This window comes from Choloepus didactylus, chromosome 6 (genome assembly GCF_015220235.1).
Source record: "Choloepus didactylus isolate mChoDid1 chromosome 6, mChoDid1.pri, whole genome shotgun sequence".
Lineage (NCBI taxonomy): Eukaryota > Metazoa > Chordata > Mammalia > Pilosa > Megalonychidae > Choloepus > Choloepus didactylus.
Window position 1 is genome coordinate 136,089,630 of NC_051312.1, and position 27,824 is coordinate 136,117,453.

Consider the following 27,824-nt stretch of genomic DNA (forward strand, 5'->3'; position numbering starts at 1 on the left):
AGTGAATCGGTAATGAAAAGCAGAGAGACCTTTCTATTAGCAAGAGACCTTCACTGTGAAGGATTTGTAAATCTCTTGCATGGTGTGAATTATCATTGTCATGGTGAATAAGTTGTAATAATCCTTAATTCAAGGCCTTGTTCTATATCCAAGTTCACTTTGTTGCTGAGTATACCTTATAAAATGAAAAAAATGAAAAGCAAACAAAAAATATACATATATATTTATTTTAATGAAGCCCTGTTTACAACATTATATTATAATTGGTTGTATTATATGTGATGATTCCCAAAGTCCCTTTATCCATTGAATTAATAGAATGTATCTGACAAATATTAATTTCATTTTCTTACAGGTGAATGGAACTCTGGTGACTCATTCAAACCATTTGGAGGTGGTGAAGCTAATCAAATGTAGGTGAATGTTAGTCTCAATTTTAATAAATTTCTGAAACCCTTAAAGCAATAATCAGTAAACTTTTTCTTTAATAGACCAGAAAGTAAATATTTTAGGCTTTGTGGACTATACAGTCAGCTATTCAACTCTGTCAATGTAGAAGGCAGCCAGAGACAATATGTAAATATATGGGCATGGCTGTAGTGTTCTAATAAAACTTTATTTATACAGTCTGTTGGCTGGAGTTCACCTGTTGGTTGTAGTTTGCTGATTCCTGCATTAAAGGAAAATCTGGGATGAAAACTCTCAATTCACTGTCTTCTGACAACTCCATATATATAGTTGATTATAGTATATTTGTCATTCTTGGTAATAGTTACAGCATATATTTGAAAGGGATGCATGAATCACTAGAGATAGAGGCGGTTGGGAAATCAGATGCAATCATCTGATGAACTGAAATGGAACTTTGAAAAATCATCTAGCATAATCACTTTCTCTCAGACTAGTAAATAATTAATCCAGGGTACTGCAATTCTCTTGATATATCTCCAGGGTTAAGAATTCATAATCATCATCATCATAGTAAAATAGACTACAGATAAGAAATAGTTGTTTGTGGCCAAGCAGAATCACTGTTGTTTTATTTAATCCTATTTATTTTCATTGAGTGGAAATTTTTAGATTAAATTCAATAAATAAAATTCTTTCTTGGCTTTCTTATTTCTTAAGTTAAGTGATGCTAAATTCCTTTAACCTTTCATCAGAGTACCAGTATTCTAAATGGTAATTTTGATCAGAGTCTGTCACTTTAGTATATTTTTAAAAGAAATGTGATGAACTTATAAATCATAATCTCTGTAAAGAAGTAATCAAATCCACATACTCAAATAAATTTGCTTATTTAATGAGATTGTGACTTATGAATTATGTACTATATAATAGATAAAATAAATATATGCTTGATGCCCAACTATTGCAGAATATAAAAGTAAGATTATTTCTTTTGCTTTCCAGGTTTTATTTTTAACTCATCACAATGTAAATTTTGCTTAAAAAAATTAAATCATAGTACTGTAGCAATAGGTTATTGATCCAGTAGCCAGAGAATTACAAATAACTTTGAAGTTAAGCATAAAATATTCTGAGAATACAAAACAGATATAAATTTGACATACCTAAAAGCTGTGTAGTATATTTGCAATAGAGTTGCCTCGTTCCTGCTTTTAATTCATACGCTAGGCATGATAAAAGTGATTTCAACTCAAAACAGTTTAGTAACAGATGAAGGGAATTGCTAACAAGCTATTGGAGACAAGCACATGAGCAAGTAAGTAAGAGATGATAGATGACTTAAAAAAATATTCTTGGGATTTTCTATTTTATTTGTTTCTAATGAATATCTGATCTCATGAGTAGTAATTTGCTATCTGAAAATCATATTGTTCTTTTAGATTTTTAGGGCAGTCACAAAAGATATGACAAATTGGATCCTTTTTCTGTGGAGAAATGGTTAGCAGTTGATGAGATGTTCTGACATAAATGGATATTTCACAGCTGTCGAAGATTTAAGTAGTGAAATGCTGTAACAAGTTTATTGACAGTGTTTTTGTCCTTTCCCTCCCCTTTCCTCTCTCTTCCCACCCCAAGCTGGTTCCTATGTAGCACTCACTGTTCAGGGACGCCCACCTGGGTCGCCCCAGATTCCACTGGCTGATTCTGAAGTAGAGCCATCAGTCCTTGGACATATGTCTCCCATCATGGCATCCCCTCATTCACCTGGAGCATCTGGGAATATGGAGAGAATCACTAGTCCTGTGCTCATGGGGGTAAGAGTAGAAAAATTTCTTAGTAAATGCTCAGTTATGTGATGATGCCTTTGCTTTATATTAAATAGTGAACTGATGAACAAATTTAAGTTCAAGGTTCTATAAAATCACTTCTAAATTAAAGTTTTTAAATTCAAGGAATGATTAAATTACTGCAGTAGCACCAGCCACAACTATATATATATGTATATTTGTATATATGTGTGTGTGTGTGTGTGTGTGTATATATAAAGGTATCCTATGTTCAAAGTCCTTAGTCATCTTAGAATGTATGCTCCAAGATGACAGAGGGTTTTTTTTTGTTTATTTTGCTTTTTGTTGTGTCCCAAATTTCTAATAGATTGATTAGCATATAGTAGATGTTTAATAAACCATTGTTGATTTAATTTGAATCAAGGGTATACAATTAACTATAATAAAAAAGTAGAATGTAGACATTATGAAGGGGGATTCAAAGGAGGGAGAAAGCATATCCACTTGGATAAGGAAGGACTTTATGAAAGGTTATCATTTGAATTGAGCCTTGAAAACCAGGTAACATATAAGTGGTAGAAATGGGGAGGAAGGCACCCAGGTAGAGGGAGTAAAATAAACAGAGGTAAAGAGTCAAGAAAGTACCAGGTATTTTTGGAAGTAATGAGTTATCTTGCTTAATGGGTATAAAGGTGCCTATAAATGATGTACGTTGTGGGAGATGAGTTTGCAAAGAGTAGACTGTTTTGGAAAATCACAACTACCAGATTAAATTACATGTAACTGGATAAGCAGTAAGAATCCATTAAATTGTTTTTTGAAAAGGAGAATGATGCTCTCACAGCATGGTTTTAGGAAGACTAATTTGATAAAATACTATAGGGTTATAAAACAAGGAGAAATAGTGGGAGATGAGTTAGGGAATTGTTTTCATATGTCAGGTAAGAGGTTCTGGGAATTTGAACCATATGTAGGGGTTGAAAGTGAAGATTCAAAGAAAGAAGAGTTAAAGATACTATTTTTACACTTATGACAACTTTATTTCCCCAAACAATATCAATATTTAATGTGTTTTTGCACCCATTTTATTAAAAGTTAAATAGAAGGGCATAAATTTCCCTGTACTCTTTTATCTTTAAAAGTGTCTTTTCTAAGAGCCTGTCTTTATGACCAGCAATATATGTCTAATTTTCTCTGTTTATTTTAGCCCTACTTTTCTTGTATTGGTTCTTGTTTTTGTTTATTTTTTATCTTTTTTTAGGAGGAAAACAATGTGGTTCATAACCAGAAAGTAGAAATTCTGAGAAAAATGCTACAGAAAGAACAGGAGCGGCTACAGGTACTAAATCAGAGTGATGACTGTTGATAGGCCAGTAAAAGTGTGAGCGGGCAGAGTCAAATTGTTATTTATCATAATCACAGTCAAGCAGTATTGTAATCAATGCTAGCAGCTGTTTTGTTGATTGAGAGTGGACTTTTTCTATATTTTCTCAACGTAAGTGATTCTCAAAATATCTTTATAACTTTTCAGTCATTGCAGGAAGATTACAATCGAACACCTACCCAAAGATTGCTGAAAGAGATCCAAGAAGCCAAGAAACACATTCCTCAGCTGCAAGAGCAGTTATCCAAAGCCACAGGCTCTGCTCAGGTAGCATCACTATTGAAAGTGCTACCCAACTTTTTGCAGGAGAATTTTCTTCTGGGAATGTGTCAGATAATGTTGTAGTTGCATTTTTAAAAATTTATTTTTTCTAGTATAGAACAACAGGATGTCCTGTGTAGGATGTTAGAGAAATAATGACTAACTAAAAGAAACATAGGCTTCTGATTGATTGTTTGCTCATTAGATCACACTTCTTTGTTTCATAATCATTTTAAAAAAAGGAAGTGCTTTTACTTTGATGTGACACACTACTGAAAAACATGTTGATACATATTTTTATATTTTTGTGGTTCATTCTGCCATCTTAAAATAGTATGGCAGTTATGTTTTTAAGTGGGGATATAATATCTTACAAAATAATAGGCATTGTGCTAAATATATGGGTAAGCATTCTCTTATTTAATCTTCATAACACTCTTCTGAGATTAGGGACTGTTTTCCCCCATTTGACATGCATATATTGAAATATATAGAGATTAAATCTAGTCCAAGGTCTTCTAACTCAAAAGTAGAACTGGAATTCATAAGCAGTTTGATGATTTCAAAGCACATTCATACTCTTAATGACTATGTTTTTACTGCAATTTTAGATAGATTTTAGTAGAATTTGTTACATAGGTGTAAGTTATGGAGATAATGGTCTCTTTAGAAAAAATAGCTCAGCATTTTTATTTCAAAAAGCTTTATATTCTATAATATTTAGATTTTGGATATGAAAAGAGAATTTAATTTTAAGCTTCTCATATTTCATCTTAAAGCAAAATGGACAAATTGCCTGTATCATTTAAAATGGATAAATAGTATTGATTTTTTACTATTCCTGAGTTAGGACTGTAAGTGAAAGCTACAGATTCATAGAATCATCTAGCTTAATCTGCTCATTGTAAAGTTGAAAAATCATGTTACGTTTGAGGAAACTAGGGCCGAGAATGGTTAAATGACTCATAAGGTCACACAGTTTGTAAGATCTCCTGACTTCCTGATTTAGTGTATTTTTCATTACACATTATTCATTTTGTTTTTCATAACTTTCAGTTCACTAGCTATATCAAGACAGTTCATGTTATTACATAGCAAAGGCAACATTCTTACCCTATTTAAATAGTAAAAAACTTGATTTCCAATCTAAAAAGCTTGTAATAGTTTGTTATTTCATTGTGTCCCAACATTGACAATTTATTGCACTTCTGAAGCATTGGAAGGCATTTAACCAGAAGTTGTAGTGTAATAATCTTAAGGGATAAGGATGAATGGGCAAGAAATAAAAATTACATGAATTGACAAATATTTTATCTTTTTGCTGTATTTGGAAGTTTGGATTGGTATTCTCTTTACTAAAATATCACTTTTCCTGTCTCTAAGGACATGCCATTTTAGAACTTTGAATTAGTAGTTATTTATGCTTTCTCCTTTTAGAGCATTGAACATTCTTGATCACATCAGAGTGTACACTTTTAACAGTTTATATTTAGCAATTGTAGTTTAAATCTTTATGCAGTCAATAATGAAAGGTTTTCTTGTTTTTGTTTTTAATGTATTTGTGTGTATGTGTGTGTGCTTTTCTTTACTCTGTTTTAGGATGGAGCTGTAGTTACACCCTCCAAGCCTTTAGGTGAAGCACTAACAGTCAGTGAGGTAGAAGCAGATACTGGAGATGGACTGGGCAGAATTGACTATAGCAGTGGAGATGGTTCTCGGCCTGGTAGTGACAATGCAGATGTAAGCATGAAGTGTTCTAAATCTTTATCTTCCTATATTCTTCCTTACAGCCCCTTTCCAGATTTGGATTTTTTTTTTTTTTTTTTTTTTCATTTTGTGGAATGTTTATTGCTGAGAATCTGATGGAGAGACCATTGTGCCATTTCATGTGACAATCTTATTCTTGACTGTTTCTAAGTGACACCCACTGTTTGTGTTATGCACTTTGGCATGCAATGGATGGCATAATGGGAGGGCACCATGAATCAGGGATCATGTTTGATATTTCTTCCTTGAGCTTGGAAACTAATACCTTGGCTCTCCTATTGCTTAAAATGTTCCTAAATTAAATTTCAAAATTCCATGTGCTTTTTGAGGAGAAAATAAATGCTATCAACACCTCCTACACTCCATTTGCATTCTATGTGGATTCATTTTCCTACTTCTGTGCCTTCTCTTCTACTCAAAATGACCTCCCTAACTATAAAATTATTAGATTTGATTTTTAGTGTGAATTAGAGGTGTTGGCTTTTTACTTGTTTTTTACTACTACCATCTTTAATACAGCAATTTGATGAGCAGAAATTCTGGGCATCGTTGTATATGAGCTTTTAATTCCAGAGTTTCACTTTTCCCTTGGACAACTTTTGCCAGTGTTGTGTCTTTTGAGGGGAGGGAATTTCCCAGCAGGCATCTCATTTGTGGGTAGAGAAGTTAATAATGCCAGTGCTTTCTTACTGAAGCGAGAGGCCAACTGTTGATATCTTTAAGAGCATGTTAATATTCCATTTGTGGTCAGAGTGATTCAGTCTTGAATCATGGGGCACTTTGCCATTACAGAGAGGAAGAGCCTTAGTCTTGTTAAATAGACTTCGATTAATAGCTCACGATTGGTAACAGCACTTCCTTGATTAACCCAGAAACTGCCAAATAAATGTGGGTATTTGTATAGAAGATGATAAAATATTTTAAGATGAATATGATATGGCACCATAGTCGTGTGAATACCTAAAAGCTGAGTTCAGTGTTATTTACTCAGTTATATGTTATAACTAGTATGCAATGATAGGAATGATGCCTTAAAAATAGCACCCTCTTTAAAAGTGGTGGGGGAATTAGTCTAAGCCACTGTTTTTAAAACTATCGATTATGAACTCAATTTAGTGGCTTGTGACCAGCTTTTTAAAAAGTAGATCATGGCAGCATTATTCACAGTAGCTGAAAGGTAGAAACAAACCAAGTGTCCATCAACGGATGAAATAGATAAACAAAATGTGGTATATCCATACAGTGGATTATTCAACTATAAAGGCAATAAAGTTCTGATACATGCTACAACATGGATGAACCTTGGAAACATGTTGAATGAAATAAGTCACACACAAAAGGGCAAATATTGTATGATCTTCTTTTATGAAATATGTAGAATAAGCATAGAATAAGCGAATTCATATTGACAAAGGAGATTAGAGGGGTGAAGGAGAGGGAATGGGGAGTTACTGCTTAATAGGTACAAAGTTTCTGTTTGGGATGATGAAAAAGTTTTGGAAATGGATAGTGGTGATGGTAGCACAACATTGCAAATGTAATCAGTACCACTGAATTGTGCACTTAAAATGGTTAAAATGGGAAATTTTGTGTTATATATAATTGTTACCACGATAAAATAAAAAAAGAGAATAGAATTGGAAATATGAGTGCTTTGTAGGTTGAAGAGGCAAGAGTTATTTCTTGTGTATACACAGGCATTACATACATGTGTGTGCCTATATGTATGTACTAGCTAATGTAAAATTTATCTCTTATCAAAGGTTGTGGTAAAAAAGAAAAATTGAAAGCCACTGGTTTAAGCTGTCATTCTGGCCACCATTTGAGGTTTAGGCTCAATGACTTAGTTCCTCGTGCTAGGAAAATTTGAGATTTTTTTTTTTTTTTTCTTTAAGATAATAGGAGTCTTGTGATTGGGTATACAAAAGGTTTTAAAGAAAAATTTCAATTTTTGACTCAAAAAAATTTTTAATAGCTCACATTTATTGGTCATACATACCATATGTTGAAGAGTTGTATGTTCCTTATCTTAGATATTTTTTCAAAACAGCCTTATGAAGTTGTACAATTGTAATTTTACAAAAGAAAAACTGAAGCTAAAGGGAGTTAACTGACCCAGATAATAAACGATCTACCTCCAAAGTACCACTCTAAATTAAATAAGGCTCTGAGGTTTGAAAATTCATAACATTTTGGGAGAACTGTAAAAATTTTAGGGCAACCTTTTGTGTTAGTGTTATGGATGACATGGCTAGAGATTATTTTAGAAACAAAGTTTTGAGTCTCGGTTATAATGGCTTTAGTTTGTTCCAGCAGTACTGCTTTTGGAATTCTCCTGGCCCTCCTTTTTAGTGATTTAGTGCTGCTTTTCCTCTGTTCTCAAGGCTTTTCTTTACCATTAGGTGGTAAGTTGCTTGAGAGCACAGGAACTGTCTTACTTGATTTTATGTTTCCAAAGTGTGGCAGATTGTAGAAATTCAGAACAAGTAGATAAGAATGAGAAGTTTGAATTTTATCTTACATTTAGAGGAATGCTACAATAAAATCTGTGGTTTAGAAAGATAACTTTATAATATAGAGTGAATTGGTGAGTATAGAAACAGGCATTCCTGTGAATTAAGATTGCTTGACAGTCTTAATAAGTATTTGCGTGAACAACAAATGAACAAATAAGAAAATGAATAAAGAGTTTGGGCTTTATTTTGCATTCAGAAGAGAGGCATAGCCTGGCTATATATCAAAAACATGTAAGTGAATTGGGGATAAAAAAACAAGGAGATTTGTGAGAAAAGAAGACTGCTTCGCTTAGTAGGCACTTAATAAATATGTGTTGAATGACTAATAGATAGTTACCATTTATTAAATACCTATTTTGTGCCAGACATTGTACTTAACATTTTATGGATAGTCTACTTAACTCTTATAATAATCCTAAAGTAGTAATATAACCATTTTGTAGATGAAGACACTGAGGCCTGTTGAATAATGTGGAAATCCAGATGAGATTTGATAAAGCCTGAATGAGGGTATCTACTGAACACATAGCCAATTAGTTAATTATTTCAAATGTCCATTTGAGGCTAACGATGTGCTGCTTTTATGCTTTAAAAAACAAAAACAAAAACTATATCCTCCATTCTCCACATCCAGGAAGCACAGGATTGTTTTAAAGTAAATCAAAAACATTATTTCATCAATACACATATCTAAGAGATAAAGACTTTAAAAAATATTGCCATAATATCAGTACCATACCTTGAAATTAATATTTTAATTGCTTTTTTCATTATTTTTAATAATATTGCCTATTTCGATTACCCCAGTTGTCTTAAAATGATCTTTTTACAACTAGTTTATTTGAATCAGAATCCATCAAGGTCTTTCTTCAATGTTAAGCTGTTTTAAGGCTCTTTTAATAGTTCCTCCTTCTTTTTTCTTTTTTTCCTTGCCATTTTTGTTGTTGTTGTTGTTGTTGTTGTTAAAGAAACTGGATCGTATGTCTAGTAGAATAAACCACATTCTAATTGTATTTTCATGGTGGTGTTCCTATGTCTATATTTCCTGAAAACCGATAGTTAGATCTAGGGCTTTGATCAGGTTAAGATTTGGTAGTAGTTGTCATTGTTGTTATTTGCCATTGATGATTAAAATGACTAGATCCTTTATTTAATTAGGGGTTTATTTAATTTTCTGATGATATAATTTTGTCATTCCTTCTGCATTTATTAGATAGAATTCTTTTCTAAAGAAGAATTTTCCCTCATTAGCTATTAGGCTACCCTAAAATATAGCTTATACAGTAAATGCAGGGTAAATACTTGCTTCTTTCACTTTGTTTTCAGAATAATTGATATCCTAACAAATTCCACAGGTGACCATTAAGGTGTGTGTTTGTGTTAATATTTTCGTCTCATAGATTTTAACATATTTGTTTACTATGTTTCAGTCTATTGCAGTCATTATTCTTTTTGATGCTCAAATCGTCTCTTTGGCCAGTGTAAACCCCTGCAGGTGGTCTCCTGTGCTCTTTTGACATGACCCCCTTATATTGTTAACAGCTTCCTTGCTTTTTGGTGTGACAAGATTATCTAATCTTGTTCTTCTTACTTCCTAAACCCGAGAGTCATCCATTTCTCCTAGATTGTGCTTGTATCTGAAAATCCCATTTTCTCTGTTTGTGGTATCTTGGTGCGTGTATAGATAGCATGCATCTTCCCTGCTGCGTTCATACACAGGCCTCTGCTTCCTCATCTTCAGCAGCTCTGAAGGATGACTCCTGTTGCTTTGAGATGTTCCTCCCCAACCAAAAGTGGATTTTCTGCATGTCACATAATCTATATTTTATATTAGGTTGTCCCACACATACCCTGTAAATTTTGAAAAATCCATACTGCAGTTTTTCACATGAGGTGGTAGCAGAAAAACAGGCAGAAGGTTAATTTCACTCATATAAATAGGACAAAATGCATTTAACTTGGATAGAAAGAAGGAAAGAGGGGGGTTAGAGGAGATAGATAAAGATAGAGCTTTATTTCGATGTAATGAGTTTGAGATTTGGAGTATGTTTATTTAGAGTTATTTGGTAGAAAAGTAGCCCACAGGCCTGGATATTAGGTAAAACTATTCTGTTGGTTCCATATTGTTTAGCAACATAAAACTAAAAAGGTGAGAGAATAAGTGACTTGCTCAAAGTCAGGATGATCCTAGCAGAGCCAAGGTATTATGAAAGGCATTTAGTAGTTTCAGTGACAGAAATTTAGAACATTATTCTTTCACACTGTTTTTCCTTATCGTTACCTGTTGAAATTAACCAAATGTCTTTTGTTTTTTTTTCTCTTAGAGTCTCCGAAGTGGCCTGAAAGAGAGGATTTATCTAGAGGAAAGCCCAGAGAAAAATGAAGTAATTCAGGACCTTGTGAGTATGAAATCCATGCAATGATAGTGCTTTCTTTTTACTTAGGGGAGAATGGACATAACTGATATTTGCATATTCTTAATTGAATACTTTTAGCATTCTGATTTTATTTTTTAATCAGACTTCTGAAAAGTTGTATAGTAAAAGATTTAACAACATTTTGTGATGTGTTAATTTTTAATTAGCAACATGAGGGTTATTGAAACATCATAAATATATTGATTATAAAATCAAAAGTTGTCTGTTAACTCTAAATAAATTTCTATTATTTCACTTGATTTTTTTTTTAATTATTAAAGCCTGTGGTTAAAAAGTAATACCAAAGTAAAAAAAAAAAGGGGGGGGACAAAATCAAGTTTAGGAGATATCTGCAAATACATGGTGTTGCAACATACTTGAGGAAAAACTACAACTATAATTCACTCAGATTATAACTTGTAGATCCACTTACATACTTTCAACTGTACTACTATCCAGATGATTCCCAAATCATTACTTATTGCCTCACCCTTTTGCTGAACTCCAGAACCTCCATGCTCTACTGCTATCAGGTTTAAACCAAACTCATTATTTTCCTATTGTTCCCAAACTTTTTATTTATGTTAATGTTATATGGTCTTTGATTTTGGTACTTGTAATATTCAAGCAACCTATATTTTTGCATGTTTTACATTTTTTCATACATTGATACCCCTACACAGCCTTTTTCATGCTGACTCCAACTTTTTGTGAGTCAGTTGGCAAATGGATGAGCATGGTTGTGCTATATGCCAACCTTCAATTTATTTCTGCAGTTTTGTTAACTTTTGTTTCTATAGCATGTTGGTGAAATTTCTCAAAACATTTATTGTTTTATGCCAATGATTCTGGCACAACTGGAAATGCTGCTGCTGGCATCCAGTGGTTAGGTAGAGGCCAGGGATGTTGTTGAACATCTTACAAAGCACAGGACAATCCCCACAGAATTATCTGGCCCAAAATATCAGTAGTACCAAGGTGAGAAACCTTGGCATTGTACACTTATGAAAGTGGATTAAACATGGAAAAAAAAGAAAAGGTAGGTAAGATTCAGTGACAGCTTTCAGCTGTGTGACATTAATGGAAATCTTTGTTTAGACTTTTGAGGTATATTAACTTCTCTGCTAACTTTGTCTTAGCAATTCTGCTCTCATTTTTTCTTCATCCTGTTGTCCTCCTTCACTTTTTAAAAAAATTTAACTTTTTAAATTGTTACTATTTATGCAAGTCAACTGTAATTCTTTCTGTAACCAAGGTACAGGTATGTATAAATTAATGAATGAAGTATATAGAAAGTGATTCAAATCAGATAGCCAAGGGTGTAGTGAACAGAAGATATTTACTGTTTCTTGAGGAAGTGTTTTTTTCCCCCAAGAAACAATCAGTATTGTCATTTTTTTTTTCCTGCTAAAGTGGTTTGTGACCTTCAAAATTTGAGAACCACTATTTGAAAAATAAAGTACTTAAAAGATATAAACAAAAGAATCCCACAGGTTAAGTGGACCATGTCTTTTTTGAAAAAATTCAGTTTTATTGAGATATATTCATACACCATACAGTCATCCATGGTATATAATCAACTGTTCACAGTACCATCATATAGTTGTACATTCATCACCCCAATCTATTTTGAACATTTTCCTTACACCAGAAAGAATAAAAATAGGAATAAAAAATAAAAGTAAAAAAAAAACACCCAAATCATCTCCCCCATCCCACTCTATTTTTCATTTAGTTTTTGTCCCTATTTTTCTACTCATCCATCCATACACTGGATAAAGGGAGTGTGATCCACAAGGTTTTCACAATCACACCATCACCCCATGTAAGCTACGTAGTTAAACAATCATCTTCAAGAATCAAGGCTACTGGGTTGCAGTTTGATAGTTTCAGGTATTGACTTCTAGCTATTCCAATACACTAAAACCCTAAAAGGGATATCTATATAGTGCATAAGAATGTCCACCAGAATGACCTTTTGACTCCATTTGAAATCTCTTAGCCACTGAAACTTCATTTTGTTTCATTTTGCTTCCCCTTTTTGATCAAGAAGATGTTCTCAATCCCATGATGCCAGGTCCAGATTCATCCCCAGGGGTCATATCCTGTGTTGCCAGGGAGATTTACACCCTTGGGAGTCTGGTCCCAGACCAGATCTTTTTGATATCAGTTTGGCTTCATTCCTTCCCTGAAACTTGACCATAAGATAATTTTTCTGTCCTTTTTCTCTGAATGCTACCAGGACACTCAGTCACTCATTGGGAGTCCCTCAACCCGTATAGCACCTCATATTATTGGAGCAGAGGATGATGATTTTGGTACTGAACATGAACAGGTGATGACATTTTTTTTCTAAAAGATAAATTACCAGTTTTCTGAGATGTCTGATTTGTTGCAAAAATGAGTACTTTCTGTAGCTTGAAATAACATTTGTAAGAATTTGAAGCTAAATCTTAAAACAGTTCTTTGGGTTAATTTCTCATATTAGCTTTGACAAATAGGACTGACTTTGCTTTTAGAGCTAGTGTTAGATCATTGATTTATGCCTAAGTACTTCATTTATTTAGGGGGCTGTTATTGTAAATGCTATTGTTTTTTTAAAATCTCAAATTCCAGTTGTTCATTGATGGTATATATAGAGGAACATAATTGGCTTGGTTATTGCCCTTGTATCTGTGATCTTGCTAAACCCAGTTATTATTTCTAGGAGGTTTTTTTTTTTTTTTTTGGTAAGTTCTTTGGAATTTTCTATGTAGACAGCCCTATTGACTATGAACAAAAATTAATTTTATGTCCTTGTTTCCAATCTGTAAATTTCTTACTTTTGTTCCTGCTTACTGTACTGGCTAGAACTTCCATTACAAGGTAGAATCGGAGTGGTGAGATAGGACTTCTTTGGTTTATTACTGATCTTAAGGAGAAAGCATTCAGTTTCTCCCCATTTAGTATGATGTTAGCTTTATGAGCTAAAGAGGGCCTTTATTAGGTTAAGGAAATTTCCTTCCAGTTTCTGGAGAGTTTTTAATCATGAATGGATGCTGAATTTTTTTGAATGATTTATTACTCTTTTTATATGTTGCTGGATTCAATTTACTGATACTTTGCTGAGGATTTTTTCATCTGTGTTCATGAGGGATATTGGTCTGTAGCTTTCTTATTTTGTAATATCTTTGTCTTGTTTTGATATTTGTAATGTTGGTGTTTTAGAGTGAGGGTGTTAAGTGTTCCCTCCTCTTTTATTTTCTGGAAGAGATTGTGTAGCTATGGTATCACTTGTTCCTTCCATTCATTTGGTAGACTGCTCCATTGACACCATAAGGGGCTGGAGTTTTCTTTTTTAGAAGGTATTTAGGAGTTAGGTCATTGAGCAGTCAAAACTCATATATATTTTTTTTTCCAGATTTTTTATCCAGATTTTCCTTAGTTTAACTTTCTTCTTTACTTTAATTTAGCTAAATATGAAAATTATATGGAAATTGTAGTGTTGGTTTACTTAAAGTTTAACTATTTCTGTTTTCTATGTTCAGTGTATTCAGGGGACGTACAAATATTTTTGTTATTGTCCAACTTAAAATCATTAAACTCCATTTCCCACCGCTATTTCTGTGATTTAGCCAAAAACAGAAAAGAGCTGTTTCATTGTTAGGCAAAAGCCCTTCCCTTTCATTTTTAGAAATGTTGCTAAGCTGTTTTCACACGCAGATTTGTTGACATGTGAATTCCTTATCGTCTTTTCAACTCTGTTTTTCTAAGATGGTCTTTCTTTCAATCCTTCCCTAAGAGATGATTAATTTTCACAAGAAGGAAGGATTCCATGGCCCATGTTCCTAATAAATTGGAGTGAAAATTTAAGAATCTTGAGTTTTTGTAATATCTCGCTTAATCCTTTCTATCTGATTTAAAATATAAAATAATTAGGGTAGGTCAAAGTGAAATTTAGATAGCTTTGTTAAATTGAACCTACATTATATTTTACATTTGTTAATTGAAGTCATTTATCTGTAACTATTTCTTTTTCTAGATCAATGGGCAGTGCAGCTGTTTCCAGAATATTGAACTGCTGAAATCTCGCCCAGCTCATTTGGCTGTTTTCTTACACCATGTAGTTTCACAGTTTGACCCTGCAACATTGGTAATATATTTCATGATTTAGCCAATTCAGAATTCTTATATTGATTTATATACCATAAAACTTTTCACATCTGCAAAATAATTGACAGTGTTCTTTCAGTCATTCCAACATGGTAAGGATAGATATGAAAGATGCTTAAAATGTTATTTTTTTTTTTTAAAAAAAGACTTGGTTACATAGCAATAACTACATTGCTTATGGTGACCTACCTGTTCCAAACATTCCTACTCAGTGAGGATCTAGCAGATTATATTTTTCATGATTTCTCACTTTTCCTTTTCCATTTCTTTCTTTTTTACAGCTCTGTTATCTCTATTCAGACCTGTATAAACAGACCAATTCCAAGGAGACTCGTCGTGTCTTCCTTGAGTTTCACCAGTTCTTTCTGGATCGATCTGCAGTAAGTTGCCAAGTTAATAGTATGATCTTATAATCTCATCATATTATAATCTACTTCCAATCTCCCTTCCTGTGTTTTGGACTTTATTATGCTTTCTTATATCTGTATTACATCTCAATTATTTAGTACTCTTGACTTATTTTTTTGGTCAATTGTAGGCATACAAATTCTCACAGTAGGTGTGTTTTAGAGGGTATGTATATATGTATATTTGGGTTTATACATGTGCATAATTTGAGGGAGTGAAAAAGAGAATATATATGATATATGTACATGTATTAGGATCCATGGGATAATCCTTGCGTAATTTATCTCTGGTTGGCCTCTTTGAAGTTTGGAGGTACAACTTTAACTAAGAAGTGGAGAAAAGATCTCACTTAACATTGAGCTAAAGGATAATAGTGTTTTATTTTACTTATGAAAATCTTAAAAAGGTTTTTCTAACGCTTAAGTTTTATTATTAGCCTTGCTGTAGGACAAATAGCAGTTAGTCTTTGATTTTTCCTGGGTAATCATGCTACGTTTTCTTGGTCATTTCACTTTTGTTGTTCTCTTAGATGACTGTTTCATTCTCCTAAAACCTCCATCATTTCCTCTTAACCTTTTCTCAGCTGGTGACCTTGTTATTTCTCTGAGAAATTTAAAGCTTCAAAAGAGAACTTCTACCACATACATCCCCTTCCTCTGTCATGCTATATACTCTGCCCTCTCTCCTAGTGCTTTAGATAGGTTACCCATGCTCTTTATCTATGACCAACTCTTAGCCTTGTGCACTAGACTTTATTTCCTCTTACCTTTTCAAAGACCTTACTCTAGCAGTTATTTAGCCCTTCTCTCCTGCATAATCAGTTTTTTTTTTTCTGCTGGATCATTCGGTGTTCATTAGGAATACGGTGTTTATTAGGAATAAGTATGACAGATGCATTCAGTAATTTAGTGAATTGACTGTAGATGATTCCTTTATAGTATAATCCTTGGAAAAAGTTTTTATATTCAAGTTTAAACAGTAGAACATTCCAGAGCTGTATAATTTGGATGAGTGGAACCCAGTAAATTAGTTTGTACATGAATATGCTTATAAGAATAGGTATCCTAGTTGTGTCTGTTTAGTTAGTGTAAGTATTCATATACATCTTGAAACGTCCTTAGTGCTATTTCACTTTTTGTTTGCATTTTTGTTTTAGCACCTGAAAGTTTCTGTCCCTGATGAAATATCTGTAGATCTAGGTAAGTTTGGGGCACAGATATCCTAGAGAATTACATCTCTATAGATTTGTAGCTCATCTCTAAAGACAGTAAACTATCTATCATGTGTTGAATAGTTGGTCACCTAATCATAGCAGAAAAAGAGTCTGTAATACATTCAAAGGTAAATGAACTCTGAATTATAAGATCAAGTACATGAAATGCTGTAAGAACTCTTTGACTTACTCCAAATTAAATTTGTCTTGGTTAGCATTAATATGTTGCCATTTATAATGGCATACCTTTAGACAAAGAGCATACCTATAGACAAAATAATTCCTTTCCTTTTTCTTTATGCAGAAAAAAGAAGACCAGAGCTTATTCCTGAGGATTTACATCGCCATTATATCCAAACTATGCAGGAAAGAGTCCATCCAGAAGTACAGAGGCACTTGGAGGATTTTCGGTAAGCTTGGTGATAGATAAAAGCTGATATGGCCATTCTGAATTACTTTTTTTTTCAAATAGGGAAAAGTTATACATTAAACACTTTGCTTAGCAACTAGGTAAACCATATGGTCTTTTATCACTGCATTAAAACATAATGAACATCTAGAATCAGAGGGTTGGAGTGGAACTGAGAATTCACAGTACCCATTCTATATGCTTTCAGAATTTGAATTTAGTAATGCTCTGTGATAAGTATACTCCTCTAGAATATATGTTTGTGAGTGATTCCTCTAGAATTTTTTTTCCTCTGCTATCCTAGGTGACATGGGCTTAAAGTAGAACTAACTCTGACATTTTGCCTGTGGCTTGAAGCTCATAGCCTTGGGAAATCTGATAAAACATATCCAGAGGGAGATGGTTTTTCTGTAGGGTACCTCAGGAAATTTCTCATATTCCTTTTAGGCAGAAGCGTAGTATGGGGTTGACCCTGGCTGAAAGTGAGCTGACTAAACTTGATGCAGAGAGAGACAAGGACCGGGTAACTTTGGAGAAGGAACGGGCATGTGCAGAACAGATCATTGCCAAAATTGAAGAAGTTTTGTAAGTAATAGGAGAATATGTGGAAATGCCTTCTCTCCTGAGATGTTAATTAAGCTTGAAGTATATTTTGAACAAATTTAGAAGGGGTGTCTCGTTGAATGTGGAGCTGTTTATTTTGTCATAGTAATTGAGAGACTGAATTTTTTTCCTTTTGCTGATATTTTAAAGTTCTTGTGTTTATTTTCATGGGTGTTAGAAAAATGAGCTCTGAAGTTTCTAATCAGTGGTCACAAATTGGTTAAATACTTCACTGGTTTCAACTAATGGGCTTTGGAAATGTTCCTTGCTACAAAACATGTACAGTTGATACATGAGTATGAATGTATGAATGCATATAGTCTCTTTGTAGATTAGAAATCTTTTGGTATTTTATTCTAGGTAACAGAGATTTAGGGTAAGGCCCAAGGCATTCAGCTCTGTTCTTTTGTTTCAGGTATCTGAGTTTAATAGCAAGTCTTTCATTAAACTTTTATATTTCATTTTAAAACATTTTTATTTTTAGGATGACTGCTCAGGCTGTAGAAGAAGATAAGAGGTAATATAACTGTTTCACCTGGAATTTTAAGGAAAATAAAATAAACAGCCAGTTTTTCTCCTGTCAGTCCTAAATTATGTTTCTTTTAATTTAGAAACATAGGCTGTGATCTCCCTCTGGTGGCTTGTATTTTATTTGACTAATATTTAGGGTGTCTTCTTGAGTAGAATCCTTTCTGACCACAATAAATAGATCCTTATTTTTTGCTTGATGAATTAATTCTAAGAATTCAAACATTGGTGTTTTGGTAAATCATTTGATGTCTTTATTCTATTTACCCTCTCTTCTCAGCACACTTATTTTACTTAATCCTTTCTCCTCAGTTCAACAATGCAGTATGTTATTCTGATGTACATGAAACATTTGGGAGTAAAGGTGAAAGAACCTCGAAATTTGGAACACAAGCGGGGTCGAATTGGATTCCTTCCAAAAATCAAGGTAAGACTGGAATAATAAGGGAGTATTCAGACTTCTAGTCATCTTTACATTTGGTTGCAGTGCTTTCCTTCTTAATTGTATTTATTAAAACAATTAGTACTAGGCATATCTAATAGGTATAAGATATGGTCCCTGTTGTCAAGAAACTCAAAATTTAGTGAAGTCCTGACATATAAGCTAATTATTAGATAGTGTGAAAAGTGAAAATAGTGTTTTACACAGAGTCAGAGTGCTATCCCAAATTCTGTTAGTGCTTTATACTTTTCTTTTATGGTTCTGGTCATAGTTTGTAATTATTTGTGTTTTGTTTAATGTTTGTGACATTGTAAAACTCTGAAGGCAAGGCCTTGCCTATTTCTTTGTCATTGTATCCCCAGCTTTTAGCATACTGCCTTCACACATTACAAATTCAGTAAATATTTGTTGAACAGGTGAGTGGCTTGCTTAGAATAAGCTCTTGGTAAATGTGTTATAAAACTACCTTTTTATTTTCCAAAATCATCAGCTTGGGTTTGAAAAGATGTCTTGATTTTGATGTATACACAAAACTGTGTACCAACATCTACTGAGTGCTGTGTATGTGTTTTAACTTAGGTTTACCCACTTTATTTGAACTGACCGTTAGAATTGCATTTCTATGTTTGAAAGCAGCAAAACAAATTTACTCTGTTATGTATCTCTTATCCCTTTATTCACTGACTATACATTGGCTTTAGCAAAGTATGAAGAAAGATAAGGAAAACGAAGAAAAAGGGAAGCGAAGAGGATTCACCAGCATCCTGGGACCCCCAAGAAGACCAAGCCGTCATGACAACAGTGCAAGTATGTTGAAGTTTGAAAATTCTCCATTCCCACCATTCCATGCAGTCTTTACGTCAGAGGTTCACTTAGCTAGGATGAATCGTTTGTGAAGGGTGTACTTACTAGACTGATTTTATTGAAACCCCAATTTGCCCTGTTTCATTCAATGTTATATCTGAACTAAGTACTCTTGTGTTGCTACATAATTGTCATAAACATCTTTAATGGAAGTACAATTTCCCATTAATTGTCTGTAATTATACTTAAGTATTCTGATTTTGTTTGAAATTAAGTTGTGATTGTTAAATTAAAAATATGTGAATGGATCTCTTGAAAATACTTTATTTAATTTCTTCATACATAAACTAGAATCTTTCCACCTCTCTATTGTGCTTTATTTCCTGATCTTCTTCCATCCCCAGGCCCTTGAAGAAAGACCATCCCATTAGAGAGAGCCGCAGGAGAAATAGGGAGGGTGGCACTAAGGGAGGGTAAGGAGGTGATGTGGTAGTTCTCAACCTGAGTGGTATCACATTTGAAAATACTGTTACGGTTGGGATGGGGGGTTGTGACACCGTGATACCGAATGTTCCACACGACGAAGAATTCTCCCTCAGATGCCAACAGTGTCCTTGTTGAGAAATACTGAGAAGATGAAGGAAATTTCCAGAGGGGAAGTTGAGGAGATGAAGAATTTCACAGATGCTGACTGTGAGTTCTCAGGAGTACAGAAGAAGAATTTTCGGAATTAGGGAAGATGGGGTTAATTAGGATGAAAAAAGCTGTGTGTGGTTGTTCAGTGCTATGGGAGATGATGACCTGAGAGTCTTTAGCTCCTTGTGGTGACTGATGTGAACAGGGATAAAAGCAGGATGGGGATTACTCTGAATGGTCTCTGAGATAATGATAAAGTTGTGAGTATTGAGGGAGGATAGATGGAGGTGGGCACCTTCTTAACAGCTCACAGGGCTAGAGGGTTTTATGCTCACTCTTACAGATGAATACAGCTCCTTATATATCTATCGATGTCTCTATTTTCTCCCCCCAGCCTGTACCCAGCATTTCTCTCCATCTCCTTTCATGACCATTCTTCTTCCCCTACCTGCTCCTTCCCTCTCCCCCTCATCTTCTCCCTATTCCTTATCTTTTCTGTTAATCCTTCCTCCATCTCCTTCTCAGCCTGTTCTACCTTTTTGTGCCTGTCTCTTTTTTCATCCATCCATCCATCCATCTGCCTGCCTGCCTGCCTTCCTACCCTATCTACCTACCTATCTTATCTACCTCCCTACCTATCAGTACCATCTATTCCTGGCTGTGTGTAAGAATTCATCTTATATTTTCCTAGGGCCCACCTTGTTCCAGACATTTTTCAGATCCTTTTACATCGTTAACCTTTTTTTGTTTTTTGCACTATTTTGCAACATGAATCATTAACTGTTGCTTTCTTTTCAGTTGGCAGAGCCATGGAACTACAGAAGCAGCGCCACCCTAAGCATTTATCTACACCCTCGTCAGTGAGTCCTGAACCTCAGGACTCTGCTAAGTTGCGCCAGAGTGGAATAGCAAATGATGGAACAGACATTGGATACTTGCCTGCCAATTCCATGCCATCTTTGGCTTCAGGGGCCATTCTTTCCCAGGATGGAGGGAAAGAGAATGATATGGGTGAGCTAATGTCCATTTAACTGAGTATATTATGATTTTAAAACAACACACTAAGTAAAAAATCTAGTGTAGATTATTTTAGTCAAGATTGAATCCTGGTTTAATTTCCTTTTAATAGTTTAATAGTAGTATCTTAATAGTTTGCAACCAGTACAAATCTATACTAAGTGATAAATTCTAGCTCTCCATTCACAGAATATTTATTGACCTCTGTGTCAGGCATTAGCTTTGTGCTAAATGTTAGCATACTACAGTGATAAACAGATTGCTTGCTCATGCAGCTTAGTCTCAGAAGAGATAGTCACCTGGTAAAAAATTTAGTTTGTGCTTAGTCCAATACGGGAAAGATAAAGGGAGTGTTGAGGGACTTGTCAGTAGGTTTTTGGGAATCCAAGGAAGACTTTTTAAAAAATCTGAGATAATGGAGACTTTTTTTAAATGCCAAAGGGAAGCCACTTGAGAGGAATACGTTGAAGATGTGGGGGAGAGAGGGCTATAATCAATAGAACACAGTTTTGAGAAGGAGAAAGGAGATGGGATGCAGAAGGTATGTGTAGGGCAAGTTTATTTGCTGAGAATGAAGTTTTAGGGAGAAGGGTGAGGGTGGTTGAAGAATAAAGAAAGACATAAAGGAGTTGTAGCTAACTGGGAAAGGAACTTAGAGAATTTTTATCATATTTCTTCATACTTGTTTTAATGGGTTTCTTAAGCAAGTGAGCTGGAAGAATAGATTGTTTTGGTGGAAAAGGGAATTTCTGTCTATCTTAGTAATTTTGGAGGTGGTTCAGTTTCTGGTGATGTCAAGATCAAGGATAAGACTGTGGGAGTTGATCCCTGAGGTGGCATAGAGGAAGTTAAATGAAGAAGTCAAGGAACTAAGGAGCCAGGAGTTTGAATAGCTTAATACTTGTGGGTTTTAAGGTCAGCTAGTACATGGTATTAGCATAGAGAAGAAAATTCTGAGCTGACAGCCTAAAGTTTAGTGTTGCTAGATGATTGCTGTGAGAAGGGAGAACATGTGATTATATCCAGAGGATGTGAGCCTCAATGGAAGAAGGAATTTTAAAAGATGAAGGCAAGATACTTGTCTAAAAGCAGTTTTGAAATTTGTAAGACCAAGAAGGATGTCCATCTCATCTTTACCCTGAAACATACAATGTAGGAGAGAAATAGCAGAATCTGAGAGGGCTGTAGCAGAACAGGTAATCCCCGTGGGATAGATAGGTTCAATTTAAGGTGAAGAAGTGGGGTGACATTTGGAGAAAAGCTTGGGGATTTCATCAAATATGGAATTCTCAACATGTTAAATTGAGTATATGCATTAATATTTCATGGCTATCATAACTCATTGAAATAAAAACCTAGCAGGTAAAGGAATAAACAAAAACAGTTAAGAGAAAGGAAGTAGAAGAAGGGAAGATGCTACCAGAAAATGAGATTTGAACAAATATTTGGGAGATAGAAAGTGAACAAGAGTGAATAAAAACTTAAAGGAAGCCAGAGCCCATAATTTGTATAAGTGGGTTCAAAGTGGGAGCTGATCTGTTCATTGGAACCCCAGAGAGACTAGGTTCAGAGTTAGCATTTGTTATGGAGTACATGAATAAGAAATAGAGCTGAAAGTAACAAATTATTGAAGAATTATAATTAAAACAACTGCGTTCAGCACCTTCTGAGCTCTACTTTGTAGAATATAAACAGTCCATCATTTTATGCCAGAAGAAAATGAGTGTGCTCTTCTATAGAGAAATTGGATGAATTGTACAGGGAGAGTTAAGGCCTTAACAGTGGGTATTGGTTCCCTGAAGTTCTAACATCTGGGGGACTAGATCCTGGCAGAAGACCTGCCAGGGACTTACCCTGCTCATGTTCAGAGACCTATTTCCATACCTAGCAACAGAAGAAAGCCAAGTCAGCTACTCAGTCTAACATTCTTAAATATGAACATCTTTACTCATTCTTAGGAAAATTTGCCTCCTAGAGTCAAGAACAAAAATAATATTTAATTTCAAACATTTGAGAAAGTGGCATAAAAGAGAAAATACAAAATAAACCAAAAAAGCATAATTTTGGAAACAGACAAGAACTTTAAATACCTCTATTTAGGATAGTATGAGGGGGAAATTAAAGAAATTGTTATAGCTATAAAATAAAAATAGGATGCTATGAAAAGAGAGCATTCAGAGAGCAAATTTTTTTTAAACACAACTTATAAATACAATACAATAACTCTTGTATTAGTCATCTATTGCTATGTGACAAATTACCTCAAAACTTAATGGCTTACAACAAAAGAACATTTATTACCTCATCTCTTCAGTGGGTGAGGAAGGAGTGGCTTAGCTGGCCGTTTCTGGCTGGGGTCACTAATAAGTCAGGATGTAACCCGGGGTTGCAGACATCTGAAAGCTTAACTGGGGCTGAAGGAGCCACTTCCATGCTCACTCGTGTGGTCCTTGGCAGGAAACCTCAGTTCTTTCCTGGAGACCTTGTCTCCTCATCACCTGGGCCTCTCCATAGGGCTGCTTGAGAATTCCATGACATGGTAGCTGACTTCCCACAGTGAGGTCCAAAGGAGAGCAAGAAGGAAGGCCAGTGCCTTTTGTGACTTTGTCTCTGAGGCACACACTTTCACTTCTGTTTTAGTCTATTAGAAGCAAATCGCTCTAGCCCACTCAAGGAGAGGGATATTAGGGAGTATCAAAGAATTTGTGGACATATTTTTAGACCACCAAAACTGCCAATATTAAAAAAGAAGAAGGAAAAGTCCTTGAAAATAAAGTCAAGGAACTATTTTAGATTGTAGATCAGGAATACCAAGAGATATAAATTGAGAGAAAAGAAATATGTGGAGAATCACTACAGAGATCCTAAAAGTGTGTCTATCACAAAAAGTCAACAGAGAAAATGGAAGAGAGGTAAAGAGAAATAATAGAAGAAAGTTTCCCAGAGTTGAGAAAGAATACACATCTTCAGATTGAAAGGGCTCACTGGGAACCAACTATGATGAATAAGAAAAAGACTCATAACTAAAATGTCCTTGGAAATCTCAGTGCATCGGCAATAAAGAAAAGCTCTAAAAGCTTCTAAGAGAAAGAAAATGGGGATTATTCTGCGTCATACTTCTCACTTTTGTACTGGGTGCTAGAATATGAAGGAGCAGTGCCTTCAACTTTCTGAAGGAAAATGGTTTTGAACTTAGAAAGCCATATCCATTCAAACTAGTCATCAGATATGAGGAAAGAATGAAGACATTTTCAGAGATGCAAGTATTCAAAGTTTAACTAAAATGACCCTTTCTTTGAACTTTATTTGAGGTTATTTATATTCTAGCAAGTAAGGAAAAATTAAGAAAGAAAATGCCATAGGATCCAGGGAACAACCTGGGCAGTGTTGAAGGGAAGTTCTAGCATTATGGTTATGTTACAGACCAAGAGAGTAGCTGCTCCAGATTGGAGCATGAAACATAGGGAAGTTTTTAAGGAGAAGGGGGATTTTAAGGAGTTGATAGTATAATGTAGCAGATGAAAAAGTTTGAGACTTGATTTCAACAGCAATAAAAGTAATGCATATCGAAATGTAGGAAAAACAGCTGTACAAAAAAGCAAGTCATGATTTTAACATGGAACAAATAAGAAGTGGCATGATCATGAAGCAGTTGATGGAGTATAAGACTTTAAGGTAATAAACAGTTTATCTCAAGTGGCCCAGGAGTTGCAGTGTTGAACCAGTAGAAAAGAAGATGTAATCCTAACTGGCACATCTCTTAACCTAGCAGGAATGATATGTTTATTTGTGTTGTAGATTGTGTATGGCAATATGTATATTGTCATAATAATGTTAGCATTCTGTTAGTTTTCAAACTTTTATTAGAATCATCTCTAGGCAGAGCACAAAATATGGCTCTGATCAGATTGTAAATGTAAAACATTCTCTTAATGATAAAAGTAAAGATGTAGCTAAAGGAAATGAAAGGTAAAAGGAGGGAAATGCAATGAGAGGGAAGGATATGGATGCTAAACTAGTCTGTTATAGAGGATAGTTGAGATACTAACTTTTTTATGGCACAAAAATATATATATAATACTACCATTTAAACTTAGGTAATAACCAGTAACAGCAAATAAAAACAATATAATTGTTAAACATTAGAAAGAAATGGGAGGAAAGGGAAGGTGGTGGGAGGTATAAGCAAAATCCTCAGAGGGTGAAGAAACAGATATTACTGAAAGAAAGTACATCAAGAAAAAGAAGTCAGAGGTTATTATTTTGAGTTGGACCACTTAAAGTATTAAATTTTGAAACCACACAGAAGGGTTGGTACTAGGACTAGAAAAGGCAGGGTGGGAGAATGTTACTCTTCATAAGCTCTTCTGAACTGTTTAAGTTATTGCCATGCCTTACGTTGAGTTTTTAAAACCTTAAAATGATTTTCCTGTTTATTAAGTGCATTAAAAAGTTGTGTATATTAAAGATTTGGTTCTAGTTAGCCTGCAGCTATTTCAGTAAGCATTTGGCTGTGGATTAGTTTGAAGCTCTTTTGGGTACTAAGTTTTTATTTGTAATCAGTGACTTTAGTAAGTATTAATACCATTCAGATTGTCTAACTTTGTCTTTTAGGATCAAAGCAAGTTGGAGAAGCACCAGCATCTGGAGACTCCTTAGATAGCACACCTCGTACTCCCAATACCATCTTTGATTTCCCACCTCCTCCATTAGACCAAGTGCAGGAGGAGGAATGTGAACTAGAAAGGTAATTTAGTGATATTTTTCAATTGTATATTATTCCTGTTCTTTGTAGCATTTTTTTCCATAGGTAAGTTTTGGGGAAAGAACTAGAACTTATTGGTAGTACATATTAGCTAGGTTCTGAAATTTTCTTCAGTTTATACTATATTAAATCATTTTACTCTCCAAAAGGTTGATTATCAATCCACTCTAATTTAATCCAGTTTTGAGTATCTTTGACCTAAATTTCTCGGTCATCATTTGGTTTCATGTTGGCTCTTTACTCTTCATTATTTTTAGGGTGGCTGAACATGGGACACCAAAGCCCTTTCGAAAGTAAGTAATTTTAAATAGCTTTCAGTAAAGGCGCATTTTAAAAAATAAATCTTTCTTCTAAAGTTCCAGTTTTATAGGAAATGAATCCCTATACACTAGTCTTTTAGACAGTATTAAAGAAAGTTCTTAAATAAATGCAAGTCATTTCAAAAATTATATGTTGAGGTGCTTGTAACAAATGTGAGCCATTTTTTAAAAGACCATGATGTTTAGGCTCTGCTAAGCAATACTCAGAAACCTGCCTGATTTACTCTACTGTCCACTATTAGACTATTACAGTAGTTTCCTGGTTCACTGTTGGAGACTATTTCCCATTGTCCACCTGACTAATGTCCTTAAATAGAATTCATCATTTTCTCTTCATTAGGTTTGACAGCATAGCTTTTGGAGAAAGTCAAAGTGAGGATGAACAATTTGAAAATGACTTAGAGACAGATCCACCCAACTGGCAGCAGCTTGTTAGTCGAGAAGTGTTATTGGGACTAAAACCTTGTGAGATCAAAAGGCAAGAAGTGATTAATGGTGAGTTTAATCCATTTGTTTTTTTAGTGGTTGTTTGCAAATGTCAAGTATCATGGGAATAAAATAAATCCTTTAGTTGGGGAGTTCGCTTCAAAATTTCTGCTAGCCTTTTAAAACAGAGGAAATTAAACTAGATAGAAGATCCTTGAACTTTTCAACTAAAAAAAATACAAATGATTTTATGATTCTTATTTGTAATTAAAAAGGGAACGGTGTTTAGTCTTCAGGATACTTAAGTTTCATAGCATTATAGATCTTAAACTGAAAAATCCTTGAGATAACATTTGCCCTATCCGTTTAGTTTCAGGCTAAGTTATTTTTATTCATAGATTATAAATAAGGAAGCTAAGGACCAGAGAGTAATTGAGTAAATCAAGATCATACACCTGATAAGTAAGGTGGGGAAAACTAGGATCCAGGTCTTCCTGTATCCAAGTGCAGTTCTCTTTGTTTTCTCCTAGAATATGTGAAGCTGCTGTACCCTTTGCTGTCCTTAGGGTGTTACTTGTATAAATATACTTCCTGTCTCTAATAACATTGAATAATAGTGGAATTACAAGTATTGCTTCATAAGTCAGTGTTTATAAGCAGATAAGATAACCAAAAGCACTGTGATTTCTGAAGAGGGCTCAATTTAGAGGCTATATGATGTTTGGGCTTAACAGTTTTCTCATATTGTAGTTGTGACTGGTAGGTACTATTGTAGAAAGAGGGATGACTTTAGGGGTACATGGTCAACTTTTAAATACAAAATAGTTTTGAATGATATTTTTTATTTGAATGATATCAGAGTCAGTATGTAGGAGAGTTTCACAGACTCAGGAAGGCGACTTCAGAGTCATTGCATCCTCTACTGTTAAATAATGAAATAATTTTTTATTTAACTCATTTGCTACTTAATTCCAGTTAAAACCTCATTTTGTCCCATGGAATTATTCTAAGTTAGCATGCCACATCTCCTTTTTTTTTTCTGCTTAGAGTTGTTCTACACTGAAAGAGCTCATGTTCGAACACTGAAGGTTCTTGATCAAGTGTTCTATCAGCGAGTGTCCAGAGAAGGAATTCTATCACCTTTAGAACTAAGGAAAATTTTTTCAAACTTGGAAGATATTCTTCAACTTCATAGTAAGAGAAATTGATTCTGCTGTTTGTCCCTAACATTTCCATAGAGAAAATATTGTGAGCATAAAGGCATCGTAACAGTAAATTTTGTAAATGTATCCATGTTAACATTCCTGAAATTATATGTAAGCCTATAACATAAAAAAAGAAATAATAGGAACTTTGAATATATATTTTTCCCTATAATCAGCTTTTTGTTTACAAAGGGCTAACCATAGGGCTTAGGTCTAAAATCAGTGCATAAGGTAAACAATATGATCAGTCAAAATTACCCTTGAAAATTTCCTTAAATTTCATATTAATTATGGTACATATGTCTTTTAAAATATATATCCCATGTAATAACGTATGTATAGATGTATTTTAT

At 34.3% G+C, this 27,824-nt stretch overlaps 1 protein-coding gene across 5 annotated transcripts in view; it reads left to right on the forward strand.

Moving 5' to 3' along the window:
• The window catches only part of ARHGEF12 (Rho guanine nucleotide exchange factor 12), a 144,069-nt gene that overhangs the window by 85,247 nt on the left and 30,998 nt on the right, over nt 1-27,824 (forward strand). For 4 of the 5 annotated variants that reach the window (XM_037841748.1, XM_037841744.1, XM_037841745.1 and 1 more), the window contains 20 exons: nt 356-413; nt 2,047-2,225; nt 3,460-3,537; nt 3,730-3,849; nt 5,443-5,583; nt 10,451-10,525; nt 12,786-12,878; nt 14,565-14,675; nt 14,977-15,075; nt 16,260-16,302; nt 16,621-16,726; nt 17,173-17,310; nt 17,813-17,845; nt 18,169-18,283; nt 19,000-19,105; nt 20,537-20,749; nt 25,370-25,502; nt 25,778-25,813; nt 26,181-26,335; nt 27,314-27,460. In XM_037841748.1, the coding sequence (XP_037697676.1) occupies nt 356-413; nt 2,047-2,225; nt 3,460-3,537; nt 3,730-3,849; nt 5,443-5,583; nt 10,451-10,525; nt 12,786-12,878; nt 14,565-14,675; nt 14,977-15,075; nt 16,260-16,302; nt 16,621-16,726; nt 17,173-17,310; nt 17,813-17,845; nt 18,169-18,283; nt 19,000-19,105; nt 20,537-20,749; nt 25,370-25,502; nt 25,778-25,813; nt 26,181-26,335; nt 27,314-27,460 (2,179 nt within the window). The remainder of the gene's footprint in view (nt 1-355; nt 414-2,046; nt 2,226-3,459; nt 3,538-3,729; nt 3,850-5,442; nt 5,584-10,450; nt 10,526-12,785; nt 12,879-14,564; nt 14,676-14,976; nt 15,076-16,259; nt 16,303-16,620; nt 16,727-17,172; nt 17,311-17,812; nt 17,846-18,168; nt 18,284-18,999; nt 19,106-20,536; nt 20,750-25,369; nt 25,503-25,777; nt 25,814-26,180; nt 26,336-27,313; nt 27,461-27,824) is intronic. The other variant, XM_037841746.1, reaches the window with a different exon arrangement.